This window comes from Physcomitrium patens, chromosome 19 (assembly GCF_059467195.1).
Source record: "Physcomitrium patens ecotype Gransden chromosome 19, ASM5946719v1, whole genome shotgun sequence".
NCBI classification, from domain to species: Eukaryota; Viridiplantae; Streptophyta; class Bryopsida; order Funariales; family Funariaceae; genus Physcomitrium; species Physcomitrium patens.
The window spans coordinates 5,097,241-5,114,953 of record NC_143428.1 but is presented as its reverse complement, the minus strand read 5'-3'; the positions used below and the strand labels follow the sequence as shown (position 1 = coordinate 5,114,953).

The 17,713-nt window shown below is 37.3% G+C and overlaps 1 protein-coding gene and 1 long non-coding RNA gene across 16 annotated transcripts; one reads left to right on the top strand and one right to left on the bottom strand.

Annotated features, from left to right (window-relative positions):
• Window positions 1–7,534: 7,534 nt before the first annotated feature.
• On the bottom strand, window positions 7,535–12,749 carry LOC112272631 (uncharacterized). 4 transcript variants are annotated; one of them, XR_002966756.3, is made up of 7 exons: window positions 12,507–12,731; window positions 11,786–11,880; window positions 10,600–11,319; window positions 9,577–10,396; window positions 8,764–9,371; window positions 8,409–8,630; window positions 7,535–8,125 (listed from the first exon to the last, which is right to left on the bottom strand). XR_002966756.3 is itself a non-coding variant. In XM_024500582.3 (6 exons), the coding sequence occupies exons 2-6, from the start codon at window positions 11,826–11,828 to the stop codon at window positions 8,533–8,535; spliced, it is 2,289 nt and encodes a 762-aa protein (XP_024356350.1). In that variant the 5' UTR covers window positions 11,829–11,880; window positions 12,398–12,749; the 3' UTR covers window positions 8,163–8,532. The 4 variants fall into 4 exon arrangements, 3 of the variants coding, with proteins under 3 accessions (XP_024356350.1, XP_024356349.1, XP_024356352.1); XM_024500582.3 differs by lacking the exon at window positions 7,535–8,125 and having other exon boundaries at window positions 8,163–8,630; window positions 12,398–12,749; XM_024500581.3 differs by lacking the exon at window positions 7,535–8,125 and having other exon boundaries at window positions 8,163–8,630; window positions 12,507–12,749.
• A 1,280-nt stretch (window positions 12,750–14,029) lies between these two features.
• On the top strand, window positions 14,030–17,449 carry LOC149987355 (uncharacterized). Of its 12 annotated transcripts, none has more exons than XR_016498736.1 (4): window positions 14,031–14,238; window positions 15,522–15,765; window positions 16,351–16,472; window positions 17,289–17,449. It is a non-coding gene; the product is annotated as an uncharacterized LOC149987355 (long non-coding RNA). The 12 variants fall into 12 exon arrangements; XR_016498735.1 differs by having other exon boundaries at window positions 14,031–15,030; XR_016498734.1 differs by having other exon boundaries at window positions 14,031–15,327.
• Window positions 17,450–17,713: the final 264 nt, after the last annotated feature.

Here is a 17,713-nt window from a genome sequence, read left to right as displayed (position 1 = left end):
CCTAGATATCTCATAAAATGATGTATGGACATATATATATATATATATATATATATATGCATTTAAAAAATTCAATTAGTTTCTTGAATATGTTTGATTATATATATATATATATATATATATATATATATATCCCATTATGATATGAATTTCTTAAAACCATCTAGAATCTTTAAGTCTTTTGAAATTTATTAAAGGAGAATGCACATTTATATTATTTTCAATGAAAAAATTATTTTTTTAATAGGAAATATTGAAAGAATTATTTTAAAGCTTAAAATTTACAATAGAAAACATCTACAAATAAAAAAATAAATTTCCATTAAATTAAAAACTTTGTGGAGCTATGTTAAGTTACAAAAAAAATTAATCCAATATATATATATATATATATATATATATATATATATATAGCTTTAATTTTTTTTTTATAAAATTTACAAAAGATTTAGTTTTAGCTTTATTTAAAATAAAAATTAGAATTCTAACTATTTATAATCTAGAATTTCAAGTAATTCTTATCAAAGTTTTTGAAAGAGAGGTTTCAAGAAGATTTTACAAAAATTATAATGATATTGGAATACTTTAAAAAATTATGAAAAAATAAAAATAAAAAAAAATAGCCTCTTTGGTTAGACTTTATTTTCTTTTGTAAGAAATTCTTTAAGTAAAAAAAAATAAAATATATCATCCTAAAATTTAATATAGTATATTCAAGTTTTCAACACATTGTGTTGTATGCTATTGTCAATAATACAAATGTAAATATTAGAGAAAGACACATTGTGGTGCTTTGTGCCATCATCTGCAATAAAAAAATGTCTAGACCAATGGATTTGGTAGAATGTTGGCAATGAATTGAAGATTTCTAGCAACTAGAATTCACACAAACAATATGGTCATATGATTTCTTAATCCAATCAACTTAACATTCTTTGTACAATTGCAATGATGGTTGATTATTGCAACCATATAACAAAATAATAAGCCAATTGATATATGATCAATGTACAACTAAAAGAAAAGAAGTTTATCAATTCTAATTAAATACTTTAAGACAAAGTCATCCAACTTGAACAACTTCAAGGCATTTTTTTTTAAAATTGGCTCAAAGTCATCATCTTCAATATTGTATTTGGAATGATAGACAAATCTACAATTATAATGTTGATAATTAGAGTATCAGTAATAAAGTGAAACTTAGTGTATGCACAAAATATTGAAGAGATAGAACTTTGAAGTCACAACACATAGCATCAACAAGGTTGCATACAAATAAAGTATGGAAAAAGATGTCTCTCACTTCCAAAACCCAATATTTATAGGTTGTGGTTACTACCTTACAAGACAACTTCTATTCTTTGATTTTTATGCACATGATCCTAGGTCGTAGGATTCTTTGGCATTTAATGTATCTCGAAGGTATCTTATGGTCCTTGGATCCTTTGGCATGTTACCAACTACAAGGATATCCTATGCCAAATACTTAGTTACTCTTACCTAATCTTTGGATATTCTCTAGTTCATACTTTATCCTCTTGATTTTGACTCTTTGTCCTTAACCTCGTCCTATATCCAAAGGATGTTGTTTCCATATATCAAGAGTCAATCTTTTGACCATTATCAACTTACTTAAGGTAATATCTTTTATTACATAACTTGTTCTATTTTTACTTACTTACTTGAACACTCTTACTTTGCTATTGATCAAGGGACTTTTAATTCTAAAGCCTTTGTCAATATGTGATGTCTATCCTTTACTAATGCCTTTGTCAACAAATCGGCAAGCATGTCTTTTATTGCACGATACTTTTTGTCAATTACTTTCATTTCAATCTTCTCTCGTATAAAGTGATGTTGAATGTCAATGTTCTTGGTTCTCGAATGATGCTTTGGATTCTTTGCAAAAACAAGACATCTTTAATTATCACACTTCATTGGAGTTGCTTCCATTTGTACTGCTCTAATGTCCTCGAAAAGTTGTCTTAACTATATTACCTCCATTGCACCATGGCTTGCTGTCATGTACTCCACCTCCATTGTTGACTTTCCAATTGTTGATTGTTTTTTGTAATTCTATGAAATTGCTCCCAATCCAACAAAGAATACATATTCCATCGTTGATCTTCTATCATTTGCATCTCCAACCCAATCCGCATTACAATAACCATGCATAGTAATGTTATCACCTCCAAGACATAATTTGAAGTTCAAAGTACCTTTTAAGTACCTCATGATCCTTTTAATGGTTGTCTAATAGATTGGTCCAGCCTTTAATATGTATTAGCTCACAATACTCACTGTATATACAAGATCCACCCTTGTATCAACCATTGCATATATTAGTCAGTCCACTGTTATCTTATATGGAATATCTTGCATTTGTCCTTCAACTTCAACAAACTCTTCTTCCGTGAGTTTCATCAACTTCAAATTGACTTTCAAAGGTGTTCCAATAGGCTTACACTCCTCCATGTTGAATCGTTTCAACACTTCTTCAATGTACTTACTTTGACTCATTGTAATGGTCTTCTTAGCATGATCTCTCACAAACTCCACTCCTAAAGAATAGAGAAGCTCTTTCAAATTACTCATTTCATACTCTTTTTCTAATTTTGCCTTGAACCAATCCATCATCTTCATAACATTAGTTGAGATGATCAAATCATCAACATAGATGATAAAAATCATTATGAATTGATTTGATTGTATCACATACAAAGAATAATCAGCTTCACTCCTTATAAACCCTTCATTTACAAAAAATGTATCAATATGTTGGTACCATGCCTTTGGAGATTACTTGACTCCATACAAAGATTTCTTCAACTTATAAATAACGTCTTGTTTGCCATCTTCAACAAATCCTTGAGGTTGATCTATGTAGATGTCTTCTTCTCTCAACTTTTTATTCAAGAAAGCCGCCTTCACATCCATTTGATGTATCTCCAAGTCCATTGCTACCCCAATTACCAAAATGGTTCTAATAGTAGTGAATTTGGCCAAGGGAATAAATGTCTCATTGAAATCAACTCCAACAACTTGTAAGTATCATTTCACAACCAATCTAGCCTTGTATCTCATAACATTATCTATTATATCCTTTTTGATTTTAAACACCCACTTATAACCAATTGAAGATCGATTTGGTGGAAGTTGAGAGTCAATTCTCATGTTCCATTTTTCATGAGTGATTTATACTCTTCTTCCATAGCATTCTCCCACTTCATAGCATCTGTGGACTTCATTGCATTTTACAAAGTCAATGGATCAGCAAGAAGTGCAACATTGACATATTCTTCACTTACTTGAGAAAAGATGTGGTTCTTCCACCGTGAACCAAGTTGTTTTTGATCTCTTAAAGGATATCTCCTTTCACTTGATGAAGATTCATCTTCATGTACTCCAATAGCTCTTACAATCTTCTTTTCTATTAAAACTTGTCTCTTCATACTTAAAAGTTGATACTCCTCATTACTATCATTATCTTTAACAACTTGATTGTCTTCATTGCTGATTTTAGTAATTGTAGGTAGCTCATGATCTACCTTCTTTGATTCTTCATCTTGATTTGAGATTCTACCATCTTCATTATCATCATATTTTTCTTCTTTCATTATTGGATTTAAAGATGTATCTACAAACACACAAGTACTTCTACTTGGACACATCTCCAAGTGCTCACAAGCACTCTTGTACTCCAAAAACTCTACATCATGACTTTTAATGATTTTCTTGGTTTCTAAACACATAAGTCCATATGCTTTGATATATTCACAATACCCAACAAATATACATTTTTTTCCTTTTGTATCAAGTTTGGACCTCATACAATCTGGTTTCTTTACATAAGTAATGCATCCAAAGATCCTAATGTGTGAAATACAAGGTTTCTTGGCACTCCAAGCTTTTTATGGAGTCATTGATATGAGTGTACTTATTGGACATCTGTTCCTTGTATACATTGTATTTACCATTGCTTCTATCTAATATTCATGCTCAAGATTTTGTGCATGAAGCATACTCCTTGCAATTTCCACAATGGTGCGATTTACTCTTTCAGCAACTTAATTTTGTTGTAGAGTGTAAGGAGTAGAGGTTTATCTTGTAATGCCTTGATTTCTCAAAAATTCATCAAAATACTTTGATTTGTATTCACTTCCATTGTCCGTGGATAAAGTTTTTATCTTGCACTCACATTGCTTCTCCACAAGTGCCTTGAATTCTTTAAATCTTGAAAAACATTCACTCTTGGCTTTAATATTGTATATCTATACCTTTCTTGAGAAATCATCAATAAATATAAAAAATTACCTTGCTCCTCTAATTGATGGTATTTTCATTGGTCCACAAACATCAGAATGAACCATCTCCATTAATTTGCTTGCATGTATCGCAATTCGACTTGAAAATGAAGTACTTTGTTGTTTGCCTTGGATTTAACCTTCACAAGTAAGTATCATAGCATTGTGGTTGAATTGACCAAGATCTAAGCCACATACCATAGATACGAGCTCTTTTATGTTTTTGGCATTCAAATGACTAAGTCATTGATGCCAAATGTCAAATTTTTCTTGATTTTGTGGAAAATCAGTATATGCCACCACTTCTATTCCATTCATCTTATTATAATTGATGAAGTAAAGTTTACCATCTCTAAGGCCTTTGGCAATATATTGTCCACTCAATGTCTTTACAAAACATCCATTTATGTCAAATTGAACTTTACAATTATATGATACAAGTTTGCTTACAGAAAGAAGGTTCTTTTTCATCTTTGGCACATCTAAGACTTCCTTCAATCTGATCTTCTTGATTTCATCCTTTATTACAATTCCACGACAATGAAGCCAATTCCAATGGCTTGCACCATGCCATTATCTCTCAACTATATTTTTGTTGCTAGAATTGCTTTATAAGTGTCAAATGAATATTTGTATAGTGTCATGTGCTTAGTAGCACTGAAATCTATAATCCACTTAGATATGGCAGCCATGGAGGCTCTTTCACTTGCCAAGAGAGCATAATCATCTCTACCAAAACTATTACTAGCATTATTTGTATTTTTTTTATCTCCTCTCTTAGCCTTGTAGTAATTTTTAGCAAAATGAGATGATTTTTTAACAAATATAGTAATTCTTTATGTTGTTTTTTGAATTATTATTTTGGCATAGAAAACTACCTTTGCCTTCTCTTGAGAATAGAGCCAAATCATTACTTTCAAACTCCTTTTCTTTCTTCTTGATTATTTCATGTATAAGTCTTGATATGAGATAATTCATGATAAGCTCCTTCATGTTGATAGACTCCAATGCCATAATGAGATAGTTGTAGGACTCAAAAAGACTCATAAGCAATATCAACACAATTTTTCTACCATCAACTGATGTGTCACAACTGCTAGTTGGTTTGCAAGTGCTTTTATGTTGTTGACATGAGCCATGAGGTCATCTCCTTCTTCCATCTTTTTCGTTAAGAACTTCTTTCTTGTCCATAGAATATTAGTAAGGTTTCTACTCTCATAGATATTGCAAAGAATCTTTCATGCTTCCACTAATCCATTGCAAGCAATTACATGTGAAAAATTGATATCAATATTTGTTACAATCATACCAAAAGCCTTCCTTTCATGTCATTTGTACTCTTTTCACGTTGACATCAATATCATCACTAGAAGGCTCTTCACTTTCATCAATAATGTCCCAAAGGTCCAATGAAGCTAATAAAAGCTCAATTTTTTTCTTCCAATGGTAGAAGTTTTACCACTCTTTTATCATCTCTAATATCTCATAATAAATCTTTTCACTTTAAGAAGATCTATTAAGAACTTGAGCACATGAAAGTTCAATATTAGTATATTAATAAGGTAGATTAGCAAAGAAACACACCAATAGTATTCTAAAATAACATCTTAAAGTATATAACAATCTCTAAGACCATGAATGCACTTAACAACAAGTAAGAGCACAATTACATCAACAACTAGATATAAAAAGAGATTTAGAAGATATCAAATCCTAACATCAAGAAAAACCATAAGATCTACTCGTCATAAAAACAAAGACTTCAAAGAACTTCAATACTCACAACTAAAGATGAGTGGGCTTATAACCTATTAAAGAAATAGAAATTTAAAGTCACAATATTTAGCATCAACAAGGTTGCACATAAACAAAGTATGGAATAAGATGTCTCTCACTTCCAACACCCAATACTTATAGGTTGTAGTTGCTGCCCTACAAGACAACTTCTATTCTTTGACTTTTATGCACATGATCCTAGGTCGTAGGATCTTTGGGATTTAACATACCTTGAAGGTATCCTATGGTCTTTGGATCCTTTGGCATCTTACTAACCACAAGGGTATCTTATGCCAAATACTAATTACTTTTACCTAATCTTTGGATATTTCCTAGTTCATACTTTATCCTTTTGATTTTGACTCTTGCTTCTTAATCTTATCCTATATCCATAGGATGCCATTTCCATATATCAAGAGTCAATCTTTTGACCATTAGCAACTTATTTAAGATAATACCTTTTACTATGTAACTTATTTTACTTTTACTTACTTACTTGAATACAAAAAACACATTTAAAGATAATTTTTTCTTCTCTTCAAAGAACATTTTTTTGCTTCGAATTGATAATGTACAATAAAACTATGACTTGCCCTAGGGAATGTTTATAGTACATTTTGGCTCTACATGGTGGCAACCACATCATTATATTCTTTGTTCAATAATACTTGTATATTGACTTATTTTCCTCATCTACAAGAACTTGTCTAAAAAAGATACAATATAAACATTAGATTATGTTGACCTTATAGAAAGAAGATGCATGACAAACGGTGGAGTGTGTTAACTTTGCCCTTTTCTTTGCAATCTATAATTTGTAGACCATGCTAAACTATATGTTGTGTTTGAAACACCCACTTGACATATTTGATCCATGATACTTGTTGCCCAACACTCTCCATTATGTTTTAAATTGTAGCAAAGCAACATAATTGTATGACTAAAGTAGGAATTAAAAATTGAATACTATCTTTTAAGAAGTATGTCCTAAATTCACATAATATGCCCAATATATATATAAAAAAGTTTTTACTTTAGTCAAATAACAATATAGAACATAGTGTAATTAGTATATAATTAAAATATTATTTTATTTTATTTTATTGGAGTTCACTGTTTATAATTAATTTAAAAATAAATACAATGTTTGTTTTAGTTGAAGTCTATTTTTACATACTTTTACAAGGGAGGTTTTAGATCAAATTACAAAATTTTTAACTTAAATAAAAAAAACAGATATTATTTAGAATCTAAATTATTATTAATTTTTTTAAAGAAAATTATAATAATATATGGAACCTAGATTAGAAATCTTTTAAGCTTATAATAGGTGACCAACTTACTAAATTCATTCAAACAAGCTCTATGATATTTTATAAATAATATAATTTTAGAGCTTAAATAGTCATAATCAGAAGAAAAGCTTACACGTTTCAACTAAAGAATAGGTAATATTTCTTGAAGTAATATAATTCTATGAATACTTTAATAATTGTAGTTGACGTAACACCAATTTAATGTACAGTAGTGCTTTTTCGTCTATTGGTATCGGACTACACAATTTCCTTTCTTTTCCAATGCACATCCGTTTAAATGCTGATTGCACTTATTTTGGAAGCAAGCCGTGTGTTATCAAAAGAAAAGGGAAAAACTGGATCAGAAAACCTGATTTTGGGGAGCTCTTTATATTCTCTCTTGCTCTCCCTCCACCTGGAACCCACTCATTACCTTAAAAGTGGTTTTGAACCCTAGATGGCAACTTTTGAGTTGCTGAAAAGTTGCAGCAAGTCTAGAACACAAGCTTCTTACACTGACGTAGAGATGAGTTGATGCAGACATCGTTGTGGTCAGTGAAAACAGCCTTTCAAACTACTTGTCACAGGTTCCTACAAATTATCCATCAAGAAGGCTCAACTGCAGAGACTAACATGAGTTCCGCCCACTAAATCCTTCTTTATGTGAATCAATAGACTCCTGTAGGTTTGGATAATTGAATTGGGGTTTTGCAGGTGCAAGCATTTGCATATATGAATATGCAAAATGACCTGTTCAACAGTGAAGACCCAAAAGTGAGCAGCGAAGTCTTGCAAAATTCTGAAAATCAGTCATTTGAACAAATCCATGGAATGTTTAATGGTTGCGTCAAGTAGTTGGACAAAAGCAGAAGCCGAAACACTACAATGACGGGTATTCGCACAAACCACCCGTCAGATCAAGGATCGTAATATCTAAAAGCACTCTACAGAAGTTGCGCAGAAAAGAGGGACATGGCTGAGGAGGGTGATGCATTCACAAGAACTGGACATGTACATGGGCCAATATGCAAACCTTTTCCTCCAGCCAATGCCGCTGATATAAAATCGAGTGCTTCAACTTCAGGAGACTCGATGAGTAGTATCTTCTGTCAGAAAGCCTATGCGACCAAGCGTGGAACGAAAGCACAATATATAGTCTAAAACCGGCTAAGGCATTTGTCGATGTGATCGTTGATTCCTTCATTTGAAATATCTGGTTCAAGCTCTTCATAGCAGACAGGGCAATAGAGGGATGCTGCAATTGCATCACAGAGCCACACACAAGGGTAAGAAATCTGCTTTTGAAGATATGCAAAACTACGAACATGCAAGGCGATTGGTGAATTCAAAATTTCAAAGGATCACAAACAAGGTTGGTTAAGTAATACCTTCACGTCGCACTTCTCCACCCAACTGTCCTTCATGACTGTCCACATCACTGGATTCCCCATCTCGCCTTGTGGTTGGCCTCCGAACTTCTTCACCGCTGTCTTCTCCTGCAATGGCTTTGCCTTGATTACGGCCTCGGCGTCTGTAGTAGGTTTTCGCTTGCCCCTCAAAATCAGCGTTTAACCCAACGCTGGCTTGGAATGGAGCATTACTTTCCACAGTACCCCCATCGATGTCATCATAATCCACAAGTCTGGGATGCTCTGGCAACGGGAATTGGCGTCCAGCACCTGCAAATCTCCCTGCTACATCAACACTGCTTATCTCTGCTCCACTAGTCGTGGCACCACCATCTCCGTTAGATCTAGCCCGGCCTTCAAGTCCATGATAACTGTGTTGTCCAGAAAACACCCGTCGCTCGATACTCACTCTATTACTGTCTTCTTCTTCGTCACTCAATTCGATCACTTTCTGCTTTCCTCTCCTGTGAGCAAGTTCATTCAGCTCACCTATACTTTCACCCTGCTCCTCAAACACTTCATGATCTAGGAAGATTGCAACAACAGGCACTGCTGATCCACTTGACTGACCCCAATCCTGCTCACTTCTGCAAAAGCCAGCCCACATACAACTACATGTCAACAGAATACACCAGAAACTCAACATGAAAAAGAGACGAATGGCAGGTTGAGATCCTAACCTTCTGTCTCAAGAGTTGACAATAATGCACCGAAACAACAAGAAAGAAGCTAACATGCATTTAATGAATAACAGGAACTCATTACTGAAGTATGTTGGTCAGGAAAACATACGTGTCACGGTATTGAACCGTTGGATAACTGCCGCGCGGTTGATTAGAGCTCTCTGGAACACTGTCAGGGACCCTAAATCCTGCTGAATCACCAACACCAAGCTGCTTAACTACAGGTTCCACGCCATCTGTTCCGTCTTCTTGCTCATCAAGGTCTACTACCACGTCATCTGCATATCTGCCACAATGTGATGTACCGCTTTGATGAATGCCTTTCTTTTTGTCTACTCCGTGCGCCTTTGGTTTCATGCAAATATCATTGAGGGTCGATTGAGAAATCGATTCATGAGATGTTCTTTCAGCGACAGAATTTGTGGTAACACCTTCAGCAATAGTGTCCAGGACCATGGAGTCTTCTTGAGCAGAAAAGAAAGACGGGTCTGTTTGGTCTCCGATTGTGAGAGCTTGAGTGCTTCCAGCCCTGGAGTGGATCCTCGTATTGCCAACATGCCTGTCACTCACATCCAGATTGACACTAGTAGGAAAGGATCTACTTGCAATTTCAATGTCGCTGTCACTAGTTCCTTTTCTGCCAGGCGACATCCTAAGCTTGCTATCTATTCCAGCGGGCGTGTTACTTCCTTCTGGTCCCTCTCCACTTCTGGTCTGCACAGGTCGGTCTTCACTTCCGGTCAAAGATCGAAGGTCTCCCGGAACCGCCTCCCTCTTGTCCACGTGCGAGGCACCACTTTCCGTGACTAAAGGTAGCTCCGAAGACGTTTGAGTCACATCTTTTACTTCTCTAGCACGCCCTGCCGCAATTACAGCGTCGTTATTTGAAGACATCACATTATCTAGAGCTTCAATTTTAATGCTGTCAGCTGTTGCAAAAACACGAAAAACACTGTAAGCTTAAAAGAAACTGAAAAAAACCTTAAAATAACCATGTAATAAAAATTGAACATTTTAGCTGGAGTCTCTGGTGATCATTTCCCTCCTTAGATTCAACACTAAATATAATAAGGTAAACAAATGAAAGAGAAAGCACAGAACACTGTATCTTAAGGCTGCAACATGCTATTACCTGCGTCATCCAGCGTGTGCACCTGACGTGGAAGTTCATTTTGTCTTTCCAATCTCCGGCGCTCATCCCGCTTGTTAACCAATACGTCGACTTCTTCACCATCATCTTCATACATGCACCAGTGCTTCCATGCAAGAATAACTGATGGCTCTCTGTCGGCCTGCCCAGTATTATTCAGTTCATCGGCTCTCCTTCTTTTGCTGCAGCTCCCCATATTTGCCTTGATTGACTGCTCTTTTGTAGGATTAACTTGGTTTTGAACCCTCAATCGTATAGACCTCTTGCGCTTCGGGCAAGCGGGATCGTATTCATCAGCAGTATCATCCAGTACGAGAGTGCCCGTCTTTTCACTGCATTTTACCTCGACAAGTTGTGTTGCAACTTCATCTCCAGAATCGAACTCGGGGGATATATCCGCCTCTGTACCTCTGCCCATTGGTTTCAAGAAGCTCCTTAAACTGTAAGGCTTCTCGCGGTTGGGACTGCTCGCGACCTTCTTCCGTGCGCCTCCACCGCTCTCCAAAATTTGCCTCTTTCTCCTAGCCGCCGACATTGGCAGCGGATCAGTTGCTTTGTCCTCTCCACGCATACCAGGAACACTGTCCCAAAGATGCGTATCCGTATCAAACTGCTTATAGATCGGCAAATATATTAATAAATTGTGCACACAGGTTTCATTGTTTATCCCACAAAAACTTCCACCCCGCCGGCAATCATAATCTGTACACAAGATTTAGCCATCAGCATTAATCTCATTCATGGCTGCTACGGTTGTATTTAAAAAATACAAACATTCAATTCTAAAAGGTCACATTATACGAAGACCATGTACACACTCATCCCTTTTCATCCAGCGTTCACTACACAGAAGCAAACTGTACTCCCGACTTCATTACTCTCAGGTGTTACCATAGAAGAACTTTGATGCTTAAAGAAGTTAAGCAGCATCAATACAACAAAGAACGCTACATCACGATTAACAAACTCTCCTACGCTGCGCAACCTGACACAACGGCCACCCTTACATTAACTTAAGGATCACAAAATCTGCAGAGACCGCACTGACACATGTTGCTATCGTTAGCCAAATTCATAGCATCATTTTTAAATGCATGCATGCATACCTCGAAATTATTCACAATAAACGATGCAAATAACCTAGTGACAGATGGAGACAGAAATATACCAAGTCGGGAAGGAAGGCCTCTTATTCGCTTGCAGAGATTCATGAAGGACCTCTCTGCTTAACGATCCACCTCCCCACACTGACGCCACCATTTCCTGCAAACTTGGTGTCACTCCCTGCTCAGCTCCCTTACAGCAATTCCAAATCACCATCCACACACACACACACACACCACAAAAAAGAAACCCACAAGTCCGCAAGAAAACCCCACAAGAAGTCCTCATGTCAACAAACAAACAGGCAATAGACCAATACAGAATTGATCAACAAGAATCATCCATTCCAGTCCACAAACCAGCACACCCTAAAGTATCTCCACATAAAGACGGACATTTCCACACAAACATGGCGGAACTTCCGTAGTCCGTTGACCTAACCCGGGGAAACCAAGCCGGCGCAGCTTCCTTCCCCACTCCCAACACTCTCAAACCCTGCAGGTCAGCTGGAACCCAAAATCACAAGAACGACAGAGACCATTACCACACAAAACACGCACAACCCAGAATCCAAACAATTTAACAGCACCCCACCGACACCATCCATCGCGTCGTGACCAAAAAGCACGCAAATGGGTAAGCAGCAATCGTGCAAGCAAGGAACTGTGTTACGCACCGAGCCAGCGACCACATATAATCCATGACGCATAGGGAAGACGATTGGGAAACGAGACACGGGTGTGGCGAAGACGACGACGATGACGAAGAAGAAGTAAAAGACTCACGTAACGATGGCGTGGAGAATGGAGCGAGGGGACGGGCGTGAGATGCTGGCGGAATTCGGGTGCGTGAAGATGATGGCATCGAAGATTGGTGAGAACCGAGACGAGGAGTGGAACCTGGACTATCAGAATTGATGTCACGAGTCCAGAGATGGCGCTACTGCGGCGTTCTGCTGCTGCTGCTGCTGCTGCAGATCCCACCATCGCCTTCTCGTCCTCGTCGTCGTCTCCGTCGCTGCCTCGCTCCGCGGTTGCCTCACTTCGCCCTCTTCTCGCCCCTTCCCGCGACCAGGCCTTGCTTCCTCGCCGCATGCTCGTGTGAACAGGACCTTTGTTCCCCATCCCATGGGAACCGATTCTCTCTCGCTGCTCCACTTTTTAAACGGCCTTCAAGGTTAGATTTCGCCTTCATTCTCGATTATTTGTTATTTTATTGCGCTTTATTTGAAATAAATCTACCGTGGCCATTAGTTTTATTATGTTTTTATTATTATTATTATTATTATTATTATTATTTACATGGTGTTGAAAAAAAAATATATTCCATGCATAACAAAACTGCCCCTTTTTTTTGTTGTATTTACAAAGATCTTTGTTAAATTACCAATAACAATGAGGATATTTGGTTTTTTTTTGAGAATTTACAGCAAAGCCCAAAATGTGTGTGCATATATGTATATGTGAGTGTGTATAAAAGTTTTTTCAAATCATGATTTTTAAATTTTATATTTACGGGCTTTGATCAACAATGTCATTGCAAACATGTGTAATATTTGCATTTCTCACTAAGTTAAATTTCTTTAAACTTTGATCTGAAAATAATTCGCAAAATCTAGATTTTTGAAATACATAAGTATATATACTTATACATGTGGAGAATGTTAAATAGACTTGGGTTTTTAAAAAATTGACTTAGTTGTCATGAAAAGCATAAATGACCTTTAGATTCATCTCTCCACTACTATATTCACAACCAATGAAAATCAATCACATTCATCATGATTATCATATTCTTCATCATGAGTGGGTTGATTTAGTAAAAGTCTGGGTCTATTTAACATTCTTCATATATATATATATATATATACACATAGAAAAATGTTAGAGTGGCCAACGAAATTGTAAAGACTCACATTCACAAAACGACATCAAGAAGACTGGTTGTGATGTCCACTTAAAACCTATCTCAACAAACAAGCGATGAATAAAAATCTCACTTCAAATGAATTTATGCCCCCGATGAAGGTTTACACATATTTCTATGCTACGAAAAGATCTCAAGGGTGCCTAAAGGCAATCAGCGTCGTATGTTTTATTTATTTATTTCTTTAACTATTGTTGCTCTCACCCGCCCAATAATCCCATCAGTAGAACGACGTCCATAGCGACGAAGAATAGCAGAAACTCGATATTTCGTCGACGAAGTTCGTCGAGAGATTGGTCAACGTCGTTTGGACGTTTTTCGTCACCGGTTTCGTCGGAATCGACGTTCGGTCTGCAACTCCGCCGACGTCGCAGATATGTCCACGGCATTTGCGTCATGTCTGCAAACGATTTCTGAAGGTTTCGGGGACCGGCTCTGCGTTGCACAGCACATGCACGCGAGGGGGATTCCTCTTGCACTAGTTTGAAATGGAGATTTCCTACAGTGGCAGCGGGTGGGAGAAGGGATGCTGATCTGCTCTCGTATGAAAAGCAGAAGAGCAGTTGTTGGTTGCTCTGTTTACAGAACGAGGTGAACAATTCGGTCTTAGTATAGTTGCTTTTGGCTATGTTTCGGCGAGTCTCCGTGAAGGATTTTTGTGTCGGACGGTTCTCGATTCATGAAATTGCTGCGTCGAAGCAAGTTGCTGGATCAATGCAGGCATTGCTGGTCAGAATTGGATTGGTTGAGTAGGTGATTGTGGGCCAGTCTTGCTCTGATTTGGAGCATTGATTGGTTTGACTGAGGGCTTTGATTTAGCGGACTCTTTGTTAGGTTTCCTTACGATCGCAATTTGTTGGAGTGGGTTGGTTACTGGGACAGTGTTGAGTTTTAGAAAGAGTGTCTCTGTTGCTGTGTCTTTGTTCTATTCTTTGCTTTTTCACTTTCACTGGTATGCCTCAGCTTATGGCCCCATGTGTCATTAATTGGCATTTCAGTGTTCGTTTCCAACCCTGGCGGCCTTGCTGCCTGTGTAGCAACTGGGGATGATGTTGTTCCGGGTGCTATTTAAAGTGTATGATATCAGTGTTATAAAATCTCATTGTTATTTTTATCTTTCTAGTTTGTAAATTATTTGCAGAAGTGCTGAGATGATTATGGTTGAGCTCCTTGTTGAAGAAATCCGACGAGCTTTCTCTAATTGTCCCAGCTTCAGTCAATTAGAGCTTTTTGAAATAAACAAGTTGAGCCATTTAATAGACTTCTTTGTGCACTGACCAAAACATCAACAGTGACCCTGTTTGGTTGTCATTAGATGTTGGATTTGTACGCTTACTCTCTTTTAACCCAAGGGCAGGATCGTCCAGAGAATGGAGTAGGATCGTAAGTGGGAACACCAACTCCAAGCTGTCGGATAAAGTCTTAATTGCAGTTATCAGCCTTTACAAGATTTTGTGACGTTTAATGTTAGACTGAAGTATGCAATAAAGGTCTACCTATCGGAATTCAGTATGATACCAAGGTGTCTAAGAGTTGCAATCACATATCTGTCATATCTCTCGCATGAAGAAGATGATGTTGAGTGAAGTAGAGCGAAGATTATAAGCAAAGACTTCAGGCATGAGCGTTGAGACGAACATGCTTTATTGACTTAGCTTTTCCTGTATATTCTATTTTCAGGTAATATAACTATATATTTCTTCATCTCATAAGCAGTCCAAAAGTAACCTACCTCGCAATTAACTTGTGTTGATAAAATCGCTTTGTTGTCGATGATTATCTCAGTACAAGTGGTGCAGGACTAAAGCATGGAGGGTAGTAGTAATTTCATCGGATAGTATGGGTTGCACTGATCGTTGCCGCTGGTGTTGCAGCTGGAACAGCGACCACAGTACCAGCCAGTGCTTTTCCATATGCATTTGATTCGGCTTTCACTGCTTTGAGGTGCAAGAGGAAGAAGGATCCATGGGATCATCGTAATCGCTTTAACTCTGATAACCTCAAGAGACTGTTAAGTAAATCTAAGGAAGATGAGGCTTACAGGGATTCTATACGACGGTGCTTCTTGGACTGGAGGGACATAGATGTTTCTCTTGATGACTTCCCTTATTTTCTTAAGTAAGCGCTCTGTCCTTTTCTAAAATCCCGACTTGCAGAGTTTTTTCTCGTAAGGTGCGGGTTACTGAAAAATCTTCATAGCTTTTAAGATGTCTCTTGGTCCGGGATGAATAAGCTCTTGCATATGAAAGGAAGCCCTCAATGCAACGCTTTCCCTTACTCGTCCTGTATGTATACGCTTTTTCTGAAAAAAGTTCTTTCTTAAGAGATCAGAATTCTCTAAGTTCACAAATGAATTTAGGAGTGTGAGCCCACGAATCTTATTAACTGGTCCCCTAAGTGAGTTGTCTTCGTTAATGGTGAACTTTCCATTCCCTTGAAAAGCTTCGAAATGAAAGCTCCTACAGGAACAGAACCGTTTGCTCATATTCTTAATCACTCACAGCATTGCAGAGCCTTGCTTTTCTCTCACGACATTAGAGTGGTTCATTCTTTCATGGATTGAAAAGGTCCATCCTTTTGGCTCGAACTCCTCTTAAGTAAATCTTCGAACTGCAGCAAACAAATTGATGGTGAGTTTTGATCTTCTCATCTTTTTGTGGTGACGAAAAGAGAAAATTTCATGCCAGTGTGATACGATTTCAGGTTCAGACATTTACCGAGAGAAGTTAGTAGAGGGGTTGGCACAGCATTTGCAATTCAACCTTCATGTGTTTGACAGTACGCGTGCCTCCTTGGAGGTGCAATTCTCGCCCTCTGATCCCTGTGTAAGCACACTCTTCACTCTTTCCATTTCAAAACAAAAGAAGTTCTAGCGGAGTAGAGCAGAACCGCAAGAAGGGAGGGTTTTAAGACATTTTTGGTGCAGACTATCTTATGGATTGGTTTTCAGAATTTATTACGAATGTCCTGACTTGATTTGTGGAGCTCAAAACGTCACAGAGAAGAAAGCAACAAGGGCTTAGCTGAGGCAAGGAATGAAGAGGATTCATACTTTCTGAAACCTTTAGCTCCTTTGAAAAGGTCTTGTTAGTAGGGCTGTTTGCAGGGCTGGATGAATTGAATGTTTTAGGGATTGAAGTGTAGACCGTATTCAGTTTTGGGGACTCCAGATTATCACCTCTGATTCTCGTAGGTTAGTGAAGCAATTTCTTCTAGTTCGGAGAAGGTATCCGAAGATTTCGCAGCTATAAACCACCACTCTAAAGATGCTCCTGCAATTCAGATATTGGATGGTGCAAATGGTGATCTCAAACAAGCAGCAGGCACTCCGTAATTTTTATCCCTTATAGTGGTAACCCTGATCTCATGGAAGCACACTGTTGCATACAATTCTAAAGATCTTGTGTTTACTGATTATTTTATCATTATCAGCTTTAGAATACTGTGTTACAACAGCCACTTACTCATTCCAGCGTAGTTAAGAACATAGCTTATGATCGCTGCCTCAAACTGAAAACTTCTTAGTAGATGTGTTTTGGGGAAATGTAGAGGGAATGCAAGTGTAATAAGGAGCATTTTAGTGCAGTTATAGGATTGTAAATGGTGCCCGCCTGACAACTCTCAACATATCTGTCATGCAGTGGCCGGAGCCTCCCGGAGAAGATGTAGAGAATCTGATGCTTTTTGAGTTACGTGATCTCGGGGAAAGCATGACCTGGTACAGTGTACCTTCTGTCAGCTTCTTTACGTTATTCTATCCACCGTTAATTTATCAGCACTGATTAGTGTGCATCTTCTAACATGTTTTGATGTCGTAGTAGATAAACAGTTGTATATGCATTTGCACTACCAATACATAAAGAACAGTTTCTTCATGCAAATCACTCCCCTTACGTTCTTGGTTTGTATATACTTGTATGCTTGCAGCGCCTCTTGATTCCGCAGTGCTCTTTGCTGATGACGTTATATTTTGAGTGTCTATAAAGCGACGTCAGTATCAAGTATTGATTGTGTTTATGACGAAGTGGTCTCTTCGACCTGTCTGCAATAGAGCTGCGTAGGACTA

Bases quoted from the DNA above. Each gene is read 5' to 3' on its own strand.
- LOC112272631 (XM_024500582.3), bottom strand. From the start codon at position 11,828: ATGAATCTCTGCAAGCGAATAAGAGGCCTTCCTTCCCGACTTG. The intron at 11,320-11,785 runs GTATATTTCTGT...TCTTGTGTACAG, and splicing joins AGGCCTTCCTTCCCGACTTG to ATTATGATTGCCGGCGGGGT. The intron at 8,631-8,763 runs GTATTACTTAAC...ATGCAATTGCAG, and splicing joins TGGAGAAGTGCGACGTGAAG to CATCCCTCTATTGCCCTGTC.